The sequence below is a fragment of the Moschus berezovskii genome, chromosome 10, assembly GCF_049115385.1.
Source record: "Moschus berezovskii isolate FMDL1 chromosome 10, NW_MosBer_1.0, whole genome shotgun sequence".
NCBI classification, from domain to species: Eukaryota; Metazoa; Chordata; class Mammalia; order Artiodactyla; family Moschidae; genus Moschus; species Moschus berezovskii.
The window spans coordinates 90490645-90509007 of record NC_142469.1 but is presented as its reverse complement, the minus strand read 5'-3'; the positions used below and the strand labels follow the sequence as shown (position 1 = coordinate 90509007).

General features: G+C 39.5%; 1 protein-coding gene across 5 annotated transcripts in view; it reads left to right on the top strand.

Moving 5' to 3' along the window:
- Positions 1 to 5692: 5692 nt before the first annotated feature.
- Positions 5693 to 18363, top strand: part of SHPRH (SNF2 histone linker PHD RING helicase) — an 87604-nt gene continuing 74933 nt past the window's right edge. Inside the window, exons 1-3 of one of the 5 annotated variants that reach the window (XR_016038451.1) lie at positions 5693 to 5926; positions 13803 to 14469; positions 16779 to 16908. Coding sequence is in view for 3 of the 5 variants with exons in the window: in XM_055432905.2 (XP_055288880.2) it covers positions 13831 to 14469; positions 16779 to 16908 (769 nt within the window). In the remaining 2 variants the exon portion in view is untranslated. The other 4 variants (XM_055432905.2, XM_055432906.2, XM_055432907.2 and 1 more) reach the window with 4 other exon arrangements.

Sequence of the window (18363 nt, the reverse complement as noted above, 5' to 3'; positions counted from 1 at the left end):
AGATTCACCTAAACAATACACCAGTGATCAAATCTGAGCATAGTGCTGAACTTCTAGTGGATGGAAGCTTTAGAAAGGTGCTTTATCCTTTGACAAGCATCATTTTATGCTAACACTACTGTGATTAAGTTTTCGTGAGACCGTAGACTCTTTCTGAAAGTGCAACATCATATGTATATTTTAAAATGACACATGATAGCGGCCCTTGAAATATTCAAAAATATTTCAGTTCTGCATTTCTCAAAATTGCATAGCAAATATTACCTAAGTCATCAAGAGATTTATCTACAATGTCCCTATTCCTTAATGCTTAGAGGCCATATCGACAGAACAGTTGGGGAAATAATATGCCACTGGAAAAAGTAACAACAGGGAATGGAGGTGAGGAGTGGCTGAGAAGGGTATCAAGGATACAGGTTATGTTATCTTCATTGATAAAAACTGTATATAATCTCACATCTTTCCTTACCTATCAGACCCAACTTCAACATTCTCTTTGAGTTTACCTAATTTACAAGCATTGCTTTATTAACATCCAAAAATAAGTACTTACAAAGAAATGGTGAATTCCATTCTCCTTACGTCATAAACCCATGTCCTGTGCGGCATTTTGGGTATAGATTACACATTTTGCTTTATAAATTATGAGAGGCAGAGTTTTCAGATTACAGGTTGAGCTTGCAGCAGTGGAGACAGAACAAACCTTGGACTTTGAAATAAATTTGACCTGCAAATTATCAAGGAAAAATTAAATTGATAGTTAACAGTTAAACCTATCCATGGTTAGCCAAACAAAATCTTTGAAGTTCTAAATAGAAAGATTTGTGTTCCAGTCACATACCTCCTGTTTCCCAATGTATCAGTCAGGCAACAGCAAAGCATGCCCAATCTGATACTGTTTCTTACTTGTTTGACTTGGCACACACTCACTTCAACACAGCTGATCACCTCTACCAGCACCAGTTTCCCAAAACAATGTTTCTTCCTTCCACTGTCTGTTAATACTAGACACATTTTAACAATGGTTTTGGACATTGTAATTCATTCTGAAATAGTGATTTTGACCCAGATATTTTCACTTTGTCAGAAAGAGGGAAAACAGTCCTAAGGCAAGGTAGGAGGTAGGTAGCCAAGATAGGTAGCCAAAGATGGAAAGAAATAGTCATCTTTGCCTAGCCTCAATGACACTGAGTGGCCACTGGCTTCACTTCCACAGAATAGGCAAATCTAAGTAGAATATGGAATAAACTTCTCAAGGAATATTATTAATGATCTTTCTATAAAGGAGTGCTGGGTCTGAATGATCCTTACTGTTGATACACTGTGTCATCACACCTCCTGTCTTCATTTTTTTTCCCATGACTATAAAGTTTGGTGAAAAATTATTTCTTTTTATTTGACAGACAACATGACTTAGTAATAAAGAGGAAACAGCCTAGACAGAGGAGTGAAGAGGAGTTCTAGATCCTCTTGCTCTCTTAGAGCTAACCTGTGGCAAGTCACTTTTCTGAGTCTCAGGTTCCTCTTCTGTAAAATGAAAAATTTAAATATCTCATATTATCATTATAAGAATCAAATGGAAAAATATACGTGAATGGGCTTTGCAAAAATAAGGTTCTACTCATAAAGCATCAGTTGTGCTATTTCTGCTGAAAAGGGATCTAAATTTGCATTTACTCATTTACTCCCTCTCAATCAGTCCCCCTTGAGAAAAACTTGTAACAATCTTTCTAAAACAGAAGACCAGAGTTAGGGGCAAGATTAGAATAAATCTAGTCCCCAAAAGGAATTGGAACTATAAATTTGGCCTAGTGAGATCACACAAGGAAGCAAGTAGTCTGACTTTGACCACGTTTACAGTTTCAAGAAGAGGCAGTTGAACTCCATGAACACTGAGTGATCCCCTGATCGGCTGATATCCAATCAATTGATTTCCACTTGAGAATGCTATTATATCTTCAGCATCTAGATGGGTGGATGAATTGAATTCTGCCAGGAGTGAACCGCACAACTGCACTCATCTCACACGCTAGCAAAGTAACGCACAAAATTCTCCAAGCCAGGCTTCAACAGTACGTGAACCATGAATTTCCAGATGTTCAAGCTGGATTTAGAAAAGGCAGAGGAATCAGAGATCAAAATGCCAACATCCACTGGATCATTGTAAAAGCAAGAAAGTTCCAGAATATCATCTACTTCTGCTTTATTGACTACGCCAAAGTCTTTCACTGTGTGGATCACAATAAACTGTGGATAATTCTTCAAGAAATGGGAATACCAGACTACCTGACCTGCCTCCTGAGAAATCTGTATGCAGGTCAAGAAGCAACAGTTAGAACTGGACATGGAACAACAGACTGGTTCCAAATAGGGAAAGGAGTACGTCAAGGTTGTATACTGTCACCCTGCTTATTTAACTTATATGCAGAGTACATCATGAGAAACGCTGGGCTGGAGGAAGCACAAGCTGGAATCAAGACTGCAGGGAGAAATATCAATGACCTCAGATATGCAGATGACACTACCCTTATGGCAGAAAGTGAAGAAGAACTAAAGAGCCTCTTGATGAAAGTGAAAAAGAAGAGTGAAAAAGTTGACTTAAAGCTCAACATTCAGAAAACTAAGATCATGGCATCTGGTCCCATCACTTCATGGCAAATAGATGAGGAAACAGTGGCACACTTTATTTTGGGGGGCTCCAAAATCTGCAGATGGTGACTGCAGCCATGAAATTAAAAGACACTTGCTCCTTGGAAGAAAAGCTATGACCAGCCTAGATAGCATATTACAAAGCAGAGACATTACTTTGCCAACAAAGGTCCATCTAGTCAAGGCTATGGTTTTTCCAGTTGTCATGTATGGATGTGAGATTTGGACTATAAAGAGAGCTGAGCGCAGAATTGATGCTTTTGAACTGTGGTGTTGGAGAAGACTTTTGAGAGTCCCTTGGACTGCAAGGAGATCCAACCCGTCCATCCTAAAGGAGATGAGTCCTGAGTTTTCATTGGAAGGACTGTTGTTGAAGCTGAAACTCCAACACTTTGGCCACCTGATGTGAAGAACGGACTCATTTGAAAAAGCCCCGATGCTGAGAAAGATTGAAGGCAGGAGGAGAAATGGATGGCAGAGGATGAAGTGGTTGGATGGAATCACTGAATCAATGAACATGAGTTTGGGTGAACTCCTGGAGTTGGTGATGGACAGGAAGGCCTGGCGTGCTGCACTCAATGGGGTTGCAAAGAGTCGGACACACCTGAGCAACTGAACTGAACTGAACTGATGTGAAGAACTGACTCACTGGAAAAGATCCTGATGCTGGGAAAGATTGAAGGCAGAAGGAGAAGGGGATGAGACAGGATGAGATGGTTGGATGGCATCACTAACTTGATGGACATGAGTTTGAGTAAGCTCGGGGAGTTGGTGATGATGGAAAGGGAAGCCTGGCATGCTGCAGTCCATGCGGTCCAAAGAGCCGTACATGACTGAGCGATTGAACTGAAATGAACTGAGGCATGAACAGCTGCTTCACAGCTGGGAGCTTCCAGAATGCTAAGGTGCAAAAATGAGTCATGTTTTCTGAAATTAGCTCTGGTGATTCTAGTTACTCCATAGAGAACTATTCAAAGGGTATACTTTGAAAATACAGGACTGAAGAAAGTGAAGAGGGACTCAAAAGCCTCTTGATGCAAGTGAAAGAGGAGAGTGAAAAAGTTGGCTTGAAGCTCAACATTCAGAAAACTAAGATCATGGCATCTGGTCTCATCACTTCATGGGAAATAGATGGGGAAACAGTGGAAACAGTGTCAGACTTTATTTTTTTGGGCTCCAAAATCACTGCGGATGCTGATTGTAGCCATGAAATTAAAAGACACTTACTAATTGGAAGGAAAGTTATGACCAACCTAGACAGCACATTAAAAAGCAGAGACATTACTTTGGCAACCAAGGTCCGTCTAGTCAAGGCTATGGTTTTCCCAGTGGTCATGTATGGATGTGAGAGTTGGACTGTTAAGAAAGCTGAGCACAAAAGAATTGATGCTTTTGAACTATGGTGCTGGAGAAGGCTCTTGAGAGTTCCTTGGACTGCAATGAGATCCAACCAGTCCATTCTGAAGGAGATCAGTCCTGGGTGTTCATTGGAAGGACTGATGCTAAAGCTGAAGCTCCAATATTTTGGCATATGCTACTGTATTAGAATTCTATCTCTGTATTACATTAGAGAGTTGAAATTACACCTCTCTATATATAACTGGATCCCTAGTGTTCTTGCCTGGAGAATCCCAGGGACGGGGGGGAGCCTGGTGGGCTTCCGTCTATGGGGTCACACAGAGTCGGACACGACTGAAGTGACTTAGCAGCAGCAGCAGCAGCAGTTTACTATTTTTGTACAGGTTAACAATAATGTCTGTAGAGATTAATTACTCGATAGTATTGAACAAAAATGAAATGAGGCTGGACTTATTTTAAAATATCTCTGCCTGGCACCAGCAAGACTTGGTAAAATTATGAGCTTGATTTTCTGCTCCATTGGTGAGATGTGACATAAAACTATCAAAGATCACCATACAGAGTTTCAAATTACACTTCCAAAAGAAAGGCTCCATTATATCCTGCACTTAATAAAAGGATCAGCTCTCCAATGAAGTGGGATTCTGCTTGCCTACTCTTCCAGCACTAGCGCTACATTTTTAGCTTGCCTCCGGATACTCTGGATAAGGTCACTGATTTCCACTGAATTCTAAGTGGTTTTGTTTACGGAAATAGCGTCTCTTAGACTTACAGGTTTGTCATGAAGTTAGGTACTAAGAATATTGGCCACTATGGACTGTCTCCACGGCTAACGGATCCTCCTATAGGCAAGAACTTATTTTTGTGCTTCTGTGATCACACAGGCCAAGAGGCCCTTCCGCAGCATAATTCTAAGTCCTCATTAGGTACTCAGTCATCCAGTGCCCCATGTCTGAAAGTGTTAGTCGCTTAGCCGAGTCCAACTCTTTGGGACTCCATGGACTGTAGCCCATCAGGCTCCTCCGTCCGTGGGACTCTCCAGGCAAGAATACTGGAGTGGGTTGTCATTTCCCTCTCCTGGGAATCTTCCCGACCCAGGGATCGAACTGGGGTCTCCCGCATTGCAGACATATTCTTTACTCTCTGAGCCGTTATTTTCCAGGCTGTTGGTTCTGAAGCCGCTCAGTGATTTCGGAGTTACCTAGGCATAAGCCTACCTCCAAGAGAAAAGGCTACCACTCAGTGAAGAAAAGGGGGGTAAAAAAAGCTTAAGATATTGGAAGTCCAGCTTTGCCACAATACGTGTAGTTTTTTCCTCATCTTAAAATATTTACTCACATCTCCCTGGAGAGTCTTTTGAAATAACTTCTGAGTGAGATAAACTTCAACCGTAACTAATTAGTGGCTGCTTTCTAGAAACAATTTACAAGGTGTACCTGCAGAATTCTCGTCGTTTTATTAAAGCCACAGCTCCTAACATCTGTTTCCAGTGTGACCCGTAACCTTCAGCCAGCAGCCCCGCCCACTTCTAAATCCGCTTAGAGTGCCACCTCCTCCTTTGACTTTCAGCCTATCACATATTCTCTAATGGCTCAATGTAGCTATCGCGAGACTCCAACGGTATCCTTCGAGAGTCTCTAACCGTGTGGACTTGCGCAGAAGAGACTCGTGAAGCTAGGGTCGGAGAAAAGGGGCGGGGCGTCCCGACGTGCGCGTTCACCTTGACCCCACGGTCCAGCGCGCGCCCGGCATCTAGGCGCTGTGGTTTCTGGGCCCCCCGGGAACCCCAACACAAACCAGCATAAAGCGCGCGTGCCCACCTCAGGCCGATCGATGTTCGGTGGATAGCGAATGCGTGCCCGGGACCTGCAGGGGCATCAGAGGGCCCTGGGCCTTGGTGCTTGGAGAAACAGTCTAGGTAGGAGCTTGGGTGATAGAGGGTCAGGGGTCAGAGGTCGGGGGCGGAAGGCGCTTCTGGACGCAGACAGAGGTCCAAGGGAGGGACGACTCCGTTGTTTTGGAGCCTGGGACACTAAAAAGCTAAGAGGGAGCCGCAGCGCGAGTCTCCCCGACCCTTCCCTGTTCCCGACGTGCGGGCCGGGGGACCGCCGAGGCTTGCCCGGGATGAAGAGGAGCCGCGGGAGGGAGGCTTGCTTTGCCCCCGCGGACTCGGCCCACGGTGTCTCGTTCGAGCGTCCTAGGGCCCTTGATCTCGCTCCTCTGCCTCCAGGCAGCTTGTTTGCCCGGCCTGCTGGGAGCGATCGGCGCTGACAGCCTTGCTCAGACTCCTCAAACCGCTTTTGAGTCTTTCGGAAGAAAACTGAGTGGGTATCACCATTCTCCGCAGATGTGCCCCTGGAGACTGGAACTGGGCAGCTGCCTAGCTTATTGGTGTGCGGGATTGTAAATGCGGTAAACGGGAGGCCGGGGCCTCTGAGTTAAAGTTCTCAGGTACCTCAGGAATCAGGTTAATTGCATTCGCATTCAAAACCAGCCTTGCATTTTGTGCCTTTTGACTCCGTGATAGTTTCTGCTTTTCTGAACCGAGATATGTTTCTGATGGTTGACGGTCACTGTCAGATAAACAGGATTAGTAAACAGTGACTTTGTGCCTTTTTTCTAAGGGACTTGACCTTAGCAATGAAGTAAAAACCCTAGATGTTTGGTGTTTTCCTTTTTCCGCCTGCAATGTGTAAGACCTGGGTTCGATCCCTGGGTTGGGAAGATCCCCTGGAGAAGGGAACGGCTACACACTCCAGTATTCAGGCTTGGAGGATTCCATGGACGGTATATAGTCCATGCTCGCAAAGAGTCAGACAGGACTGAGCGAGTTTCACTACTTCTATTTGAATTAACTTGTGACTTTAGTAAACAAAAATACTTTTAGAGTTATTAAAGCTATTTTCAATTATTCTGTTGGGTGATAGCAAGAATGATGAAACTCCCATGAATCAAAATGATCCATGATACCTGTACCGTCACCAGAAAGGCTTGTTGTTTTATGATGAGAAATCATGCTGGAAGCAAGATAGTAGTGAGCAGTAGTGGGATAAATGTTCTGTAATGCAAAACATGGCTCTTCCTAGAGTTCACAGAGTCCACTTAGCGAATAAGCTGGCAGTTGAAAATAAAATGGTTTTGAAGGATGCTTTTTATATATATCCTCTTCTTGTCCGGCCTAAAGAACTGTACTTACAGGATTATTAAATCTGTTATTAAGAGTTCAGGCTAGAACGATTTGGGGGAATAGAATCTGCTGGTGAAAAATGAAGGCCTTTTATAAGTATCTGTGACTAACTATATTTTAGAGTTCTGCAGAGGAAAATACTGTCAACCTGCTGGGGTTATCACTAAGTAAAAGGTTGTGTTAATGCTAGGTCATTGAGAACTTCTCAGTCATCAGTAATGATTGAGTTTCACTTACATAATGCTTACCTTGCAGCGTGGTATCTCAAATGTATATACTCTCCGATTTCTTGGATAGCCTAAATCAGGACCTACCATGGGTTTGTTCTATATCATTCAGTATTGACAATTATCTTTCAATGAAGAGATAGTAATTTGGAGGGGGAAAAATCTGAATAAGTTTAATTGATATCCATCTGTTGTATAGTCTTAGTAACTTAATATTTTATGTTTATTTTTCTAGCAATCTATCTTTGTTTTCTGTTAAAAACACAGATCAGTCAGTTTTCTGTTTCACTCTGGGCCAGAAATTGTAAGGAGTAGTTTCACACTACCTGTAGTCTGTTTGAATGTGGTTGAATAAGATTTGTCCAAAAAGAAATTTGAGTAAAAGACTTCTGGGTCCTTGAGAAGAGAGAGAATATTCACAGATTTAGAAATCTTTGTTTCAGATTACTTTGTATATCATTTCCATCCTGGCCCTGACCCGGCATTGTGAGTACAGTGCTGAATAGGGTACTGTTCCTGCCCAGATTTCAAGTAGTTCAGAGTCAAACAGCTGAGAACACTATAGCAGTTGGAATCAAGAAGGAGAGGCCCTTAACTCAGCATACCTGGTCGTGGAATGTTTTGTGGGAGATAAGAGTCCCTTGGACTGCAAGGAGATCCAACCAGTCCATTCTAAAGGAGATCAGTCCTGGGTGTTCATTGGAAGGACTGATGCTAAAGCTGAAACTCCAATACTTTGGCCACCTCATGCGACGAGTTGACTCACTGGAAAAGACTCTGATGCTGGGAGGGATTGGGGGCAGGAGGAGAAGGGGACGACAGAGAATGAGATGGCTGGATGGCATCACCGACTCGATGGCCATGAGTTTGAATGAACTCCGGGAGTTGGTAATGGACAGGGAGGCCTGGCGTGCTGTGATTCACGGGGTCGCAAAGAGTCGGACACGACTGAGTGACTGAACTGAACTGAACTGCGAATATCGCGATAGGCCAAAAAGCATGAAAGGGCATTTCAAGCAAAAGGCGTTTAAAGGAATGAGAGTGAAAGTGTGGTCCATGTAGGAAACTGTGATATATAATCATGTTACACCCAAGCACTGGTATTTAAGTGGGGGAAGAAGAAGATTCATCTGGTATGAGGAAAATAAGGAGAAGGATTTAGAATTGGATTGTGATTAGAGTAATATGGAATTTTACTGGGACTTGACATATTAGCTGCCAGTTAACATTATGGTTTTGAGTAGCTTTGATCAAATAATTTAATCTTCTTTGGTTCAAGAATTATCCCTAGAAAAAAATCTTTAAATAAAAAAAAAGAGTTAACCAAAACAGGGTGGTGGGGCAGAGGGAAGGCAGATCGTTAATGTTGGCTCAATAGAGAACTGAACGAAAGGAGAGCCTGCTAGAAACCGTGGTATTTATTTTTCTTGAACTTATCATTGTAATTGACAAATACTTTGATAATACGGTGACATTGGAAGAATCAAGTTGGAAGCAAACATCTGAGTGAATGTGCAGATTATAGTGGTATATATAATTTAGAAGATACTGCATGAGGTTGAGTATTACCAGAGAAAAGAGCAAAGAGTAGAAGGAAAGTGTTCTGGTTCAGTAATATGTCTATTACAAGACTGTTGTAATAAAAAGGGCACATATTAACCTCTGTTTGCAATTGATGGCCTCAGACTGGTCATGAGACTACTAATGATGCACCACCAGTTGAGCAGACATTTCGCATCTATGCTGTACTTTGCCAGGAAAGAAATGGATTTCCGTAGGCAGCTAGCTATCCATAACAAGGTTTCTCAAAATTGGCTGGATGCTAGAATCACCAAGTGAGAGTGAAAGTGCTAGTCGCTCAGCCGTGTCCAGCTCTATTTGACCCCATGGACTGTAGCCTGCCAGGCTCTTCTGCCCATGGGATTCTCCAGGCAAGAATACTGGAGTGGGTTGCCATCCCCTTCTCCAGGGGATCTTCCCAGCTCAGGGATTGAACCCAGGTTTCCTGCATTGCAGGCAGATTCTACTGTCTGAGCCACCGGGGAAGAATCACCAAGGGAACCTATAAAAATAATGGAGATAGTGCCTGGGCCCTGCCCCAGAGATGATAGTTTAATTGGCTGGGCTAATACCAGGGCATCAGGATTTTGAAAATTTCCCCCAGGTGGTTCTAGTGTTCATTCAAGTTTGAAACACACTGATCTGTAGTTCCCCATCCTGCCACTTTAAAGTTTGGTTATTGTAAAGTGTAGTTTATAGTGTTCTCAGGGTGATAATAATAGCAACTACCACTTACTGAATATATGCTAAATTTCAGTTGCTGTGCTCTTGTACATACACAGAGAAGCTAGATAATTTCTAACTGGCAAAGCTAGAATTAGAATTTAGGACCCCAAAACTCACATTCTCTCAAATAAGCCACATTGCTTTGCCAGATGTGAGATTCTATAGCCAGTTGCTTTGGGGGCCATTAGAGTTAATGATTCTATCATCACCATATTACTAATATTATGGTGGTTAGTGAGATAGATTGTGTAACTGGCCCAGTTCCCTCCCCATATGTCCCCACCTCTTGACTTTGAGTCCATCTGTGTGAACTTGCTTTGGCCCTTGGAACCTTAGTGTTTTTACTCTGACCAAATGCCAGAAAGGACTTGTGTAATTGGATTTGCACTCTTACTCCTCAGTCACTGTCATAATATCATTCTTGGGTTTTCTTCCTGGTACGAGGAGAAGGATGATTATACTTAGGAAAGCCAAGTGGCTTTTCCCGAAACCTGGCCTATATCAGCCAATCCTAAGCTAATCTGCAGATCTGTGGGAATAAATGATTGCTGTCTCCAGGCAGAGCTTTGGGTGATATGTTATACACCATATTTATGATGGTGGCTAACTGATAAACTGGTGTAGAAGACTGACTTGATTCCGGTATTCCAACCTTTGCTCTGAGAACTGGACACAAACAAGCACTTAGGTTATTAGGGACTTTCTATATCATTCTGATCTCTTATCCAAGGTGATAGAGGAGATAAGATGCTTGAAAAGTAGTTAAGTTTAGTCAGAGGTTTATTGTAGACCTCCACCTCCATATTCATAAACTGATTAAGGGAGTGGAATTCTCGTGATTGACTTAGAACAGCAGTTTTTGATAGACATTTTGCAATTATGAAAATGTTCAATTATTGTCAGTCCATTACGGTAGCTTCTGGTCACATAGAGCTTTTGAGCACTTGAACTATGGCTAGGAAGAATGAAGAGCTGAGTTTAAATCTTTTTGTTTTTAACAGAAATACTACCTCTTAAAGTTAGATGTAGCTGTCAGCATCCTTATGGGACTACACAAACAACTTCTTTGGGGCTTCTGAGGAAACCACTATCTTTTTAAGTCACAAAGCTAACATGTTCCTCAGTAAGAGAAAGGTTCTGTCAACAAGGAAATGAGGTAGATCTTAGGCAGATAAATAATAGTACTTGTTTGTTTCATGGTTATTGTCCTATTCAGATTTTTCTATTTATTGGGCCAACTTTACTCATTACATTTTGTTAGTAAATTATGCATTTTGTCAATACATTTCAAGTTTATTAGAATAAAGCTATTAAGAGTTTTTAATTCCCTTCTGTACCTGCTTTTTGTTTGTACCTTTTAAATCAGTTTATTAAGATAAATTATGTACAATAAAATTCAACAATTTTATATATACAATTTGATGAATTTTGACAAATGTATAAAATCATATGATCACCTGTGGAACATTTCTGTTACCCCAACGGTTTCCCTTCTGCTGCTTTGCTGTCAGTCATACCTCTTACCACTTCCTGACCCCTGGAAACCATAATCTGCTTTCTAACACTGTAGATTCTTACTTTCTCTAGAATTTCATATAAATGGAATCACGCACTGTATAGTCTTTCACATCTGGCTTCCTTCACTTAGTATAATGTGTTAAAAATTCATCCGTGTTATATGTATCAATAGTTTATTATGAGTAGCATTCTGTTTGTTTATCCATTCATCAGGTGATGAACATTTGGATTGTTTCCAGGTTTAGGCATTTATTAACAAAATTGGTTTTAACAAATTCAAGTTTAAGTTTTTTATGATTCTGTGTTTTTTATTTCTCATAGGTAAACACCTGTGAGTGGGATTAATAGGCTGTGCAGAAAGTATATATTTAATTTGTAAGGAGTTGACAAACTTTTCCTATTGGAATGTTTGAGAATTCAGTTCTTGTTGTTCTGTGTCCTCGGTCTTTAACATTTTAACTGTTCTACTAGATATGTAGTTTCTCATTGTGGTTTATGAGTTGAATTTGCAATGGCTTTATGACTGACATGGGACTTCCCTGCTGGTTCAGACGGTAAGGCGTCTGCCTACAACACAGGAGACCCAGGTTCAATCCCTGGGTCAGGAAGATCCCCTGGAGAAGGAAATGGCAACCCACTCCAGTACTCTTGCCTGGAAAATCCCATGGATGGAGGAGCCTGGTGGGCTACAGTCCATGGGGTTGCAAAGAGTCGGACACGACTGAGCGACTTCACTAAATGACTGACAATGGTAAGGATATTTTCATGTGTTTATTTGGCACTTAGAGATCATCTTTTGTGAAATGACCATTCAATATTTTGTCCATTTTTTAAATAAGGCTTTTCTCAGATATTGGTTTGCAAGAGTTATTTATATATTTCACATATAAATCTTTCATCAGATCTCTGTGCTGTTTTCTCTTTTTATGAAGACTTGCCAGTTTTAAGAATAAGAAGTTTACAACTGTTTAAAGTTAATTATCTTCTAAAGGAGTGTAAAAACAAGAGAAAATATTATATTTATGCAGATATTTTTCATTCATAATGCTTTTTTTCTTTGTGTAGGTCCAAATTTCCATCTATCATTTTCCTCTGCCTTGAGTACTTCATTTAACATTTCTTGTGCTGTGGGTCTCCACTTCAGGTTCCACTACCAGGTCCCACCACTACCAGCCCCACCACTAAACATGGCAGCCCCCTTGGTGATACTCTCATCTCTTGTGCTAATTACATTCACGCTGTCACTTAGCTTTCCATTCGGATTCCTTCAGTGTCATTCTTTACGAAGACCTCAAAGTTTCTGGACAGCTGAGATGTCCCATCATTTTATGTTATCTTAGACAGGGCTAGATTCGGGGGAGAATAATTGAGAATAGGTTGTTAGCAGGGGTAGAGGAGTGTAGACTGCTCTGTGTGCTGAGTTTATCTTCACAAAACCAAAATGCAGCTTGATGTTTGTACTGAATTAAATGCCATGGTTTGATCTACACTACTTTTATATCCTCTCCTCAAATACGGGATGGTGTTGAATACTTACTGGGGACTCATCCAGTACCTGGCTGGATTTTATTAAAAAAGTGAGATTACTGAGAATATTTATTAAACTGCACTTGAAGCCAAATTTTATTTATACATTCCTTTCTCTTTTTTTTCAGCTACATGCTTGGAATACATTGGATTAGGCACTGTGACTTTAAGATTTAACTTCTCTGAGTTCTGTGTTACATATAGGAATCGGCTGTTCTTTTGGGAAAAGGGAAAGGCTACCCACTCCAGTATTCTTGCCTGGAAAATTCCATGGACTATATAGTCTATGGGGTCGCAAAGAGTCGGACACAACTGAGTGACTTTAAAAAAAAAATATATATATATATATATATATATATATATGTATATAGTTTAGGGCCTGCCTTATATAGGCTACTTTCAACTTAATTGAAAAAGCTTTCTTTTCTTTTTTTCCTATATTTTTAAATTCTTTTCTTTTATTGTCTCTGCTTTATTTCCCCTTGTTGCTATCTGTCACCATCTTATTTCTTATCCAGCTATCCTCTTATTCTTTTCATTAGCTAATTCACAGAAAGAAATACATTTGCATATTTTCATCTTCCTCTTTTGAAAAAGAATATATTTTTAGAGATTTTTAAGCTATGTCAGGGTCAAGTGAAGTTTTGTTAACCTTTTGGAATTATAAAACAAAATGAAATCCTGTATGTGTTCAAGTGTTACTAAAAGTTTTCAAATAAGCATTTCCAGAATATTTGAGAGATTTACCTATCATGTATTTAAAAATCATTAAATGTATTTTTAGAATTTATTTTAAACAAACATTTGTCTATATTAAATTTCTCTAAAAAGACTGTTAAGATCCTGAGGATTTGTGTGATACAAGAGATTATAGTCAATGTGTTCCATAACTGTATTTGACTTATTAAAAACAATCCATTGCTTTATGTATCTCTTTAAAGATTTCATGTTATATGTGGGATTATTATTCTATGTTGAATTGCTCATCTGGGAATATTTTAATACTAAAATCCTCTCTTGGAATGTCTGCTATTGTGTTTATCTTCTAGGGTTCACATTTACCAAGAGAACTTGAGAATGAGCAGCCGACGGAAACGTGCTCCCCCAGTGAGGGTAGATGAGGAAAAGCAGCAGCAGCTTTGCTGGAATATGCATGAGGACAGAAGGAATGAACCTCTCACCTTAACTGATGACGAGCAGTCCTGCCCAGGTTTGGACCCCTCTCCTGCTCACCGCATCATCCTAGATGACAGTCTAAAAGAAGAAGTGGCTCATAAAGAAAAGAAGAGATGTTCCGAAGCCGTGAGCATCTCAAAATCAATTGATAAAGAAGAGACTGGTGGCATTTTTTCCCCTTTGTCTGTAAAGCTGAATATTGTAATTTCTCCCTATCACTTTGATAATTCTTGGAAAGCATTTCTAGGAGAATTCACTCTTCAGCTTCTTCCTGAACAGTGTTTAATTGAAAATTTTTCTGAAAAGAGTTTTACACTGACGAGTTCCGAGTTGAGCAATCAGTTCCTGATCTATGTTCATTCGGGATGTGAAAATGTAGAGAAAAAAGAAAGAGGACTCAATGAGCCAGTCAGTATCTGTGACAAGGGAATTCAAGTGGAGTCGTCCTTCAGCAGTGAAATGTTAGAAGATTTGGGGTGGCTGCAAAAGAAGAAAAGAATAAAACTTTACCAAAAACCAGAAGAAAATAACATTATCAAGGTATCAATTTATATGGTATCCTTTAAGGTTCTTCTCCATTGGATACCCCATTTTGAAATTAACTTAGAAGGAAGCTCTGTAAAGCCAGCAATAAGCATTTCATTATTAAGTGTCAAAATACACTTCATTGGGGGCATTCAATAACTGTAAAAATATATATACATGTGTATTTTATATATCATAGCCAGTCATTTCCAGGCTGTACTTTTTTGGGATCTTCCTGATTCACCCTTTCCAGCTCTACTGTCAGTGACTTGTTGTGATCTTTATTATCTCTTTCTCTTCCAGTAGCAATCCTTTAGTCGTTGCCTTTTCAGTTCTTTCATCTCCTTTGTCTCTCGGCTGGTATGATATGAATGCAAATGGAATTCTAGTCTATTTATGCCTACAGAATTAACTATAATCTGGCATATAAGTCTCTCCTTTGATAGGCCTTTGTCTCCTCCAGCTTTATCTGTCTCCTTCTCAACTCTTTATCACTCTGCTTTGTATTCTGTCCTAGAAACTACACATTGATGTGTTTCCTGCATACATCCTGATGTCTTTCTGCATCTGTGCTCTCGCTCTCATACGTCCCTCTGCCTGGGTTGTTGGTTCCTCATCCCTCAAAACTCCTGGTCATTCCTCAGTGTGCAGCTCAGGGTTTACTTCATCTGGGGAGATCTTTTTTAAATTCCATGTTTGGTATTACGTGCTCTTCCCCCATAATACCTGACGCACATGCTTATTTTTGCCTTGATCGCTTGTAGTGTACTTCCATTTTAGACCTTTCCCCCCCTTCACTTGATTATGAAGTTTTTTTAATCTTCACAGCCCAGTAGAATACCAAATACTAAACAGATTTTCAGCAAGTGGATGAATAAATTTATGATTCATTTCAGGCTCTGCTATTCACTAGCCAAGTAACTTTTTGTGAATCTTTTAAAGACTCTAAATTCAGCTTCTTTCCATATGAAATGTAAATAATACTCATTCCTTTTACCTCATACAACTGTGCTAAAAATCAGGGGAGGCAATGTAAGTAAATGTACTTCGAAAACTATAAAGCAAGTTAATATGTCTTCATGCTAATACTTGAAATATACTTGAATATACTTGGTTCAATGCTTGAAATTCTAAAATGTTAAATTCACTTTTGTTCAGTTGAAAACATCATACATGTGTGTTATACATTTCCCACACTAAAAAGCAGTTATATCAATAGCCCTATTTATAGCTTCAGAATTGACTGAAGGAAAGGAGAAAATTGAGAAGCATTAGATTGTAATTAATTCTTCCCTGTACAGTCAAACTCTGCAGCCTAGCATCCCCTCTCTGGTGATTGTGAACACCACAAATTGTGGCTCAAGTTGAAAACAGATTTAAGAATTTGTGGTTTGTATGCCTGTGTTCTGTCCACTTCTCCCCCACATCAAGTCTTGATCTCTTCTGTCTTCCCTAATCCCTACTTTAATAAATATTTAAATACTTACTGCTGCAATAGCAAGGCATCTCTAAGCAAACATACAGCAGAATATAAATAATAATGAAAAGTACTCTTTGCCACTTATTCCAGTGTAATGCTGATTGAATTTTGTTCTTAACTGAAAGAATATGAGACTCTCAGTGATCATGGAATCAGGCCCAACATAATACAGGGAAATGAAGGAAACTGTTGATTATCATCAGGAACTTTTAAAATTATACTAAGTGGGCTATCTCATATAGTTGTCTCTCCATTTTGCAAATGACAACATTTGGGTTAAAATCAATCATTTTTTTTTTGTTCTTTTAGCTCTTAAATATCAATGCCAGTATTAAAATTCAAGTATTTTGACTGGAAAGCTTCATACTACATTGTTTCACCAAAGTCAAGCTGTATAACCTTAATCAAGGCCTATTTTCCTGAACATTTTAGTGTTTGATCTAGTAGTAGGGATTAGTAAAACCTATCTGTGCTTAAGACTGTTCTTGGGGAATCTATTTTTAACCAGCTTTAACCATCATTATTCTGATGATCATCTAACTGGGAAATCATTGACTTGGTAGGTAGAATTGGTGTTCTCATCACAGTCTCGCAGGTTTGGTTCCAGTTAGGGAAATATTTTTTTCTAGCTACTTAAATGGTGCATCACACATAGTAAGCACTGCATTTGCAGAATAAATTTGTTATTGAAAGCGGAAATATCTGAGATTTGGTAGGTATATATTTAGAGTTTGTGGGGTAAATACTCAATATCTTTAAAACTGCTAAAAATGTATTTCTTATATGGTCATAAAAAATGGTGTAGTATAGTCAAAACTTTTTAATGTTGATTAATTATTTGTAGGTTGGAATTTATCTTTTGGAAGCTGGCCTAGCAAAACCGGATTTTCTGAGTGATGCAAGTTCAAGAATGAAAAAGTTCAATCAACTCATGAAGAGAGTGATGGAAAAGCTATACAATTTTATTATTCCAGGTAATTTTTAAAGTAAACTTTAAAATTGCTGCTACTGAAAAGCTGTGGATTTCTCCCAAATCCTGTATATAACAGCCAGAAAAACAGCTAATAAAACCATAATAAAATTGAACAACCAACATAAGATTGCTATATGACAAAATTATCTTAAATGCCCCCACTACTATACTTTTTGTCTTTTTTTTTTTTTTGCTTAATAATATGCTTAGCTTATAGTGTGTACTCAAGAAATGTTGATGGCATCAATAGGCAGAATATAAAGGGATCTGAGCTGATTGGAATTTTTGCATTATTCCTGTGTTTTTTTTTTTTATTTTGTCATGGCCAGAGATTCTTGGCTGGCCTTTACTCCACCTCTCCTTTGCAGTCTGACAAATAATCTCAAGAGCCTGCTTCCCATAAAGACCAGTTAACTTTGCTACTGTTTCTTGGCAAGAAGTTGCATCCTTGGTCAGGACTGCAGTTTCAGAGTTGTCTGCCATTGGTTCCCAAGGGAGAGTGTGGATGGCTTGCTGCAGCCCATCAGCACGACTGGAAAAACGGCTCAGATTCTCCAAGTCCTGCTCATGGTGGGTCAGCCTTATTTCTGGTGCAAATCAGAACAGTTTTATACTGGGATATCTGGGAAATCAGTTTCTAAGCTTGGTTATTGAGTTGTTTTTCTGCAGTACATTCTTTGCAGAGCTTCATAATACTAATAATAGTAAATCATTTGCATGCTAAAGACAAAAAAAGGAAAATCACTGGTTTCAGAATTGGAAGGAATGCTTTGAAGTACATCTAGAACATTTTCAGAGTTATGATAAGAGTCCATTATTCTGCCTTTTAAAAATAATAAAATTGGAACTTTTCAAAGGAAAACTTCAAATTTAATTACTAATAATATGCACCTACACTAACAGAAATAGCCAAGCATGTAACTACACATTTATTGTATACTTTTGAAAATCTTAAAAGGACATAATTTTTATTGAAAAAAGTTAACTGTGTATTTTGTAGTACAGTCTATATTTTAAGGCCTATGAGGTATGTCCTACAAATGTGTGTAGGCCTGTTTGAAACCATTCAGTAATAAATCATTGGCTACAGGGGCCTTGCAAATTTTTCAAGAGTTTGAGGGTTGTTTTTTTTTTTCTACATTATAGGCATGAATCTTTTTCCACAGGGCAATTGTGCCTAACAAATGAATCTTAAATTCTTATGAATTTGTATTGGTGGCATAAGCCCTTAATCTCCTAATTGGCTGCTGCTGCTGGTACCCTATCCTTTTTTAGCATAAGAAATAGAATGGGAAACTTTGTCTTATTAGATGTAGAAAAATTGCCTGTGGATTTTTTTAATGTTATAAAAGTAAAATAAATTATTCTTTTACAAACTGCAGTAGATATTCACATTTAGTTCCTCAGAGTTTTATTAAACATCTGCGATGGGCGTAGCACATGCTGGCTGCTCTGA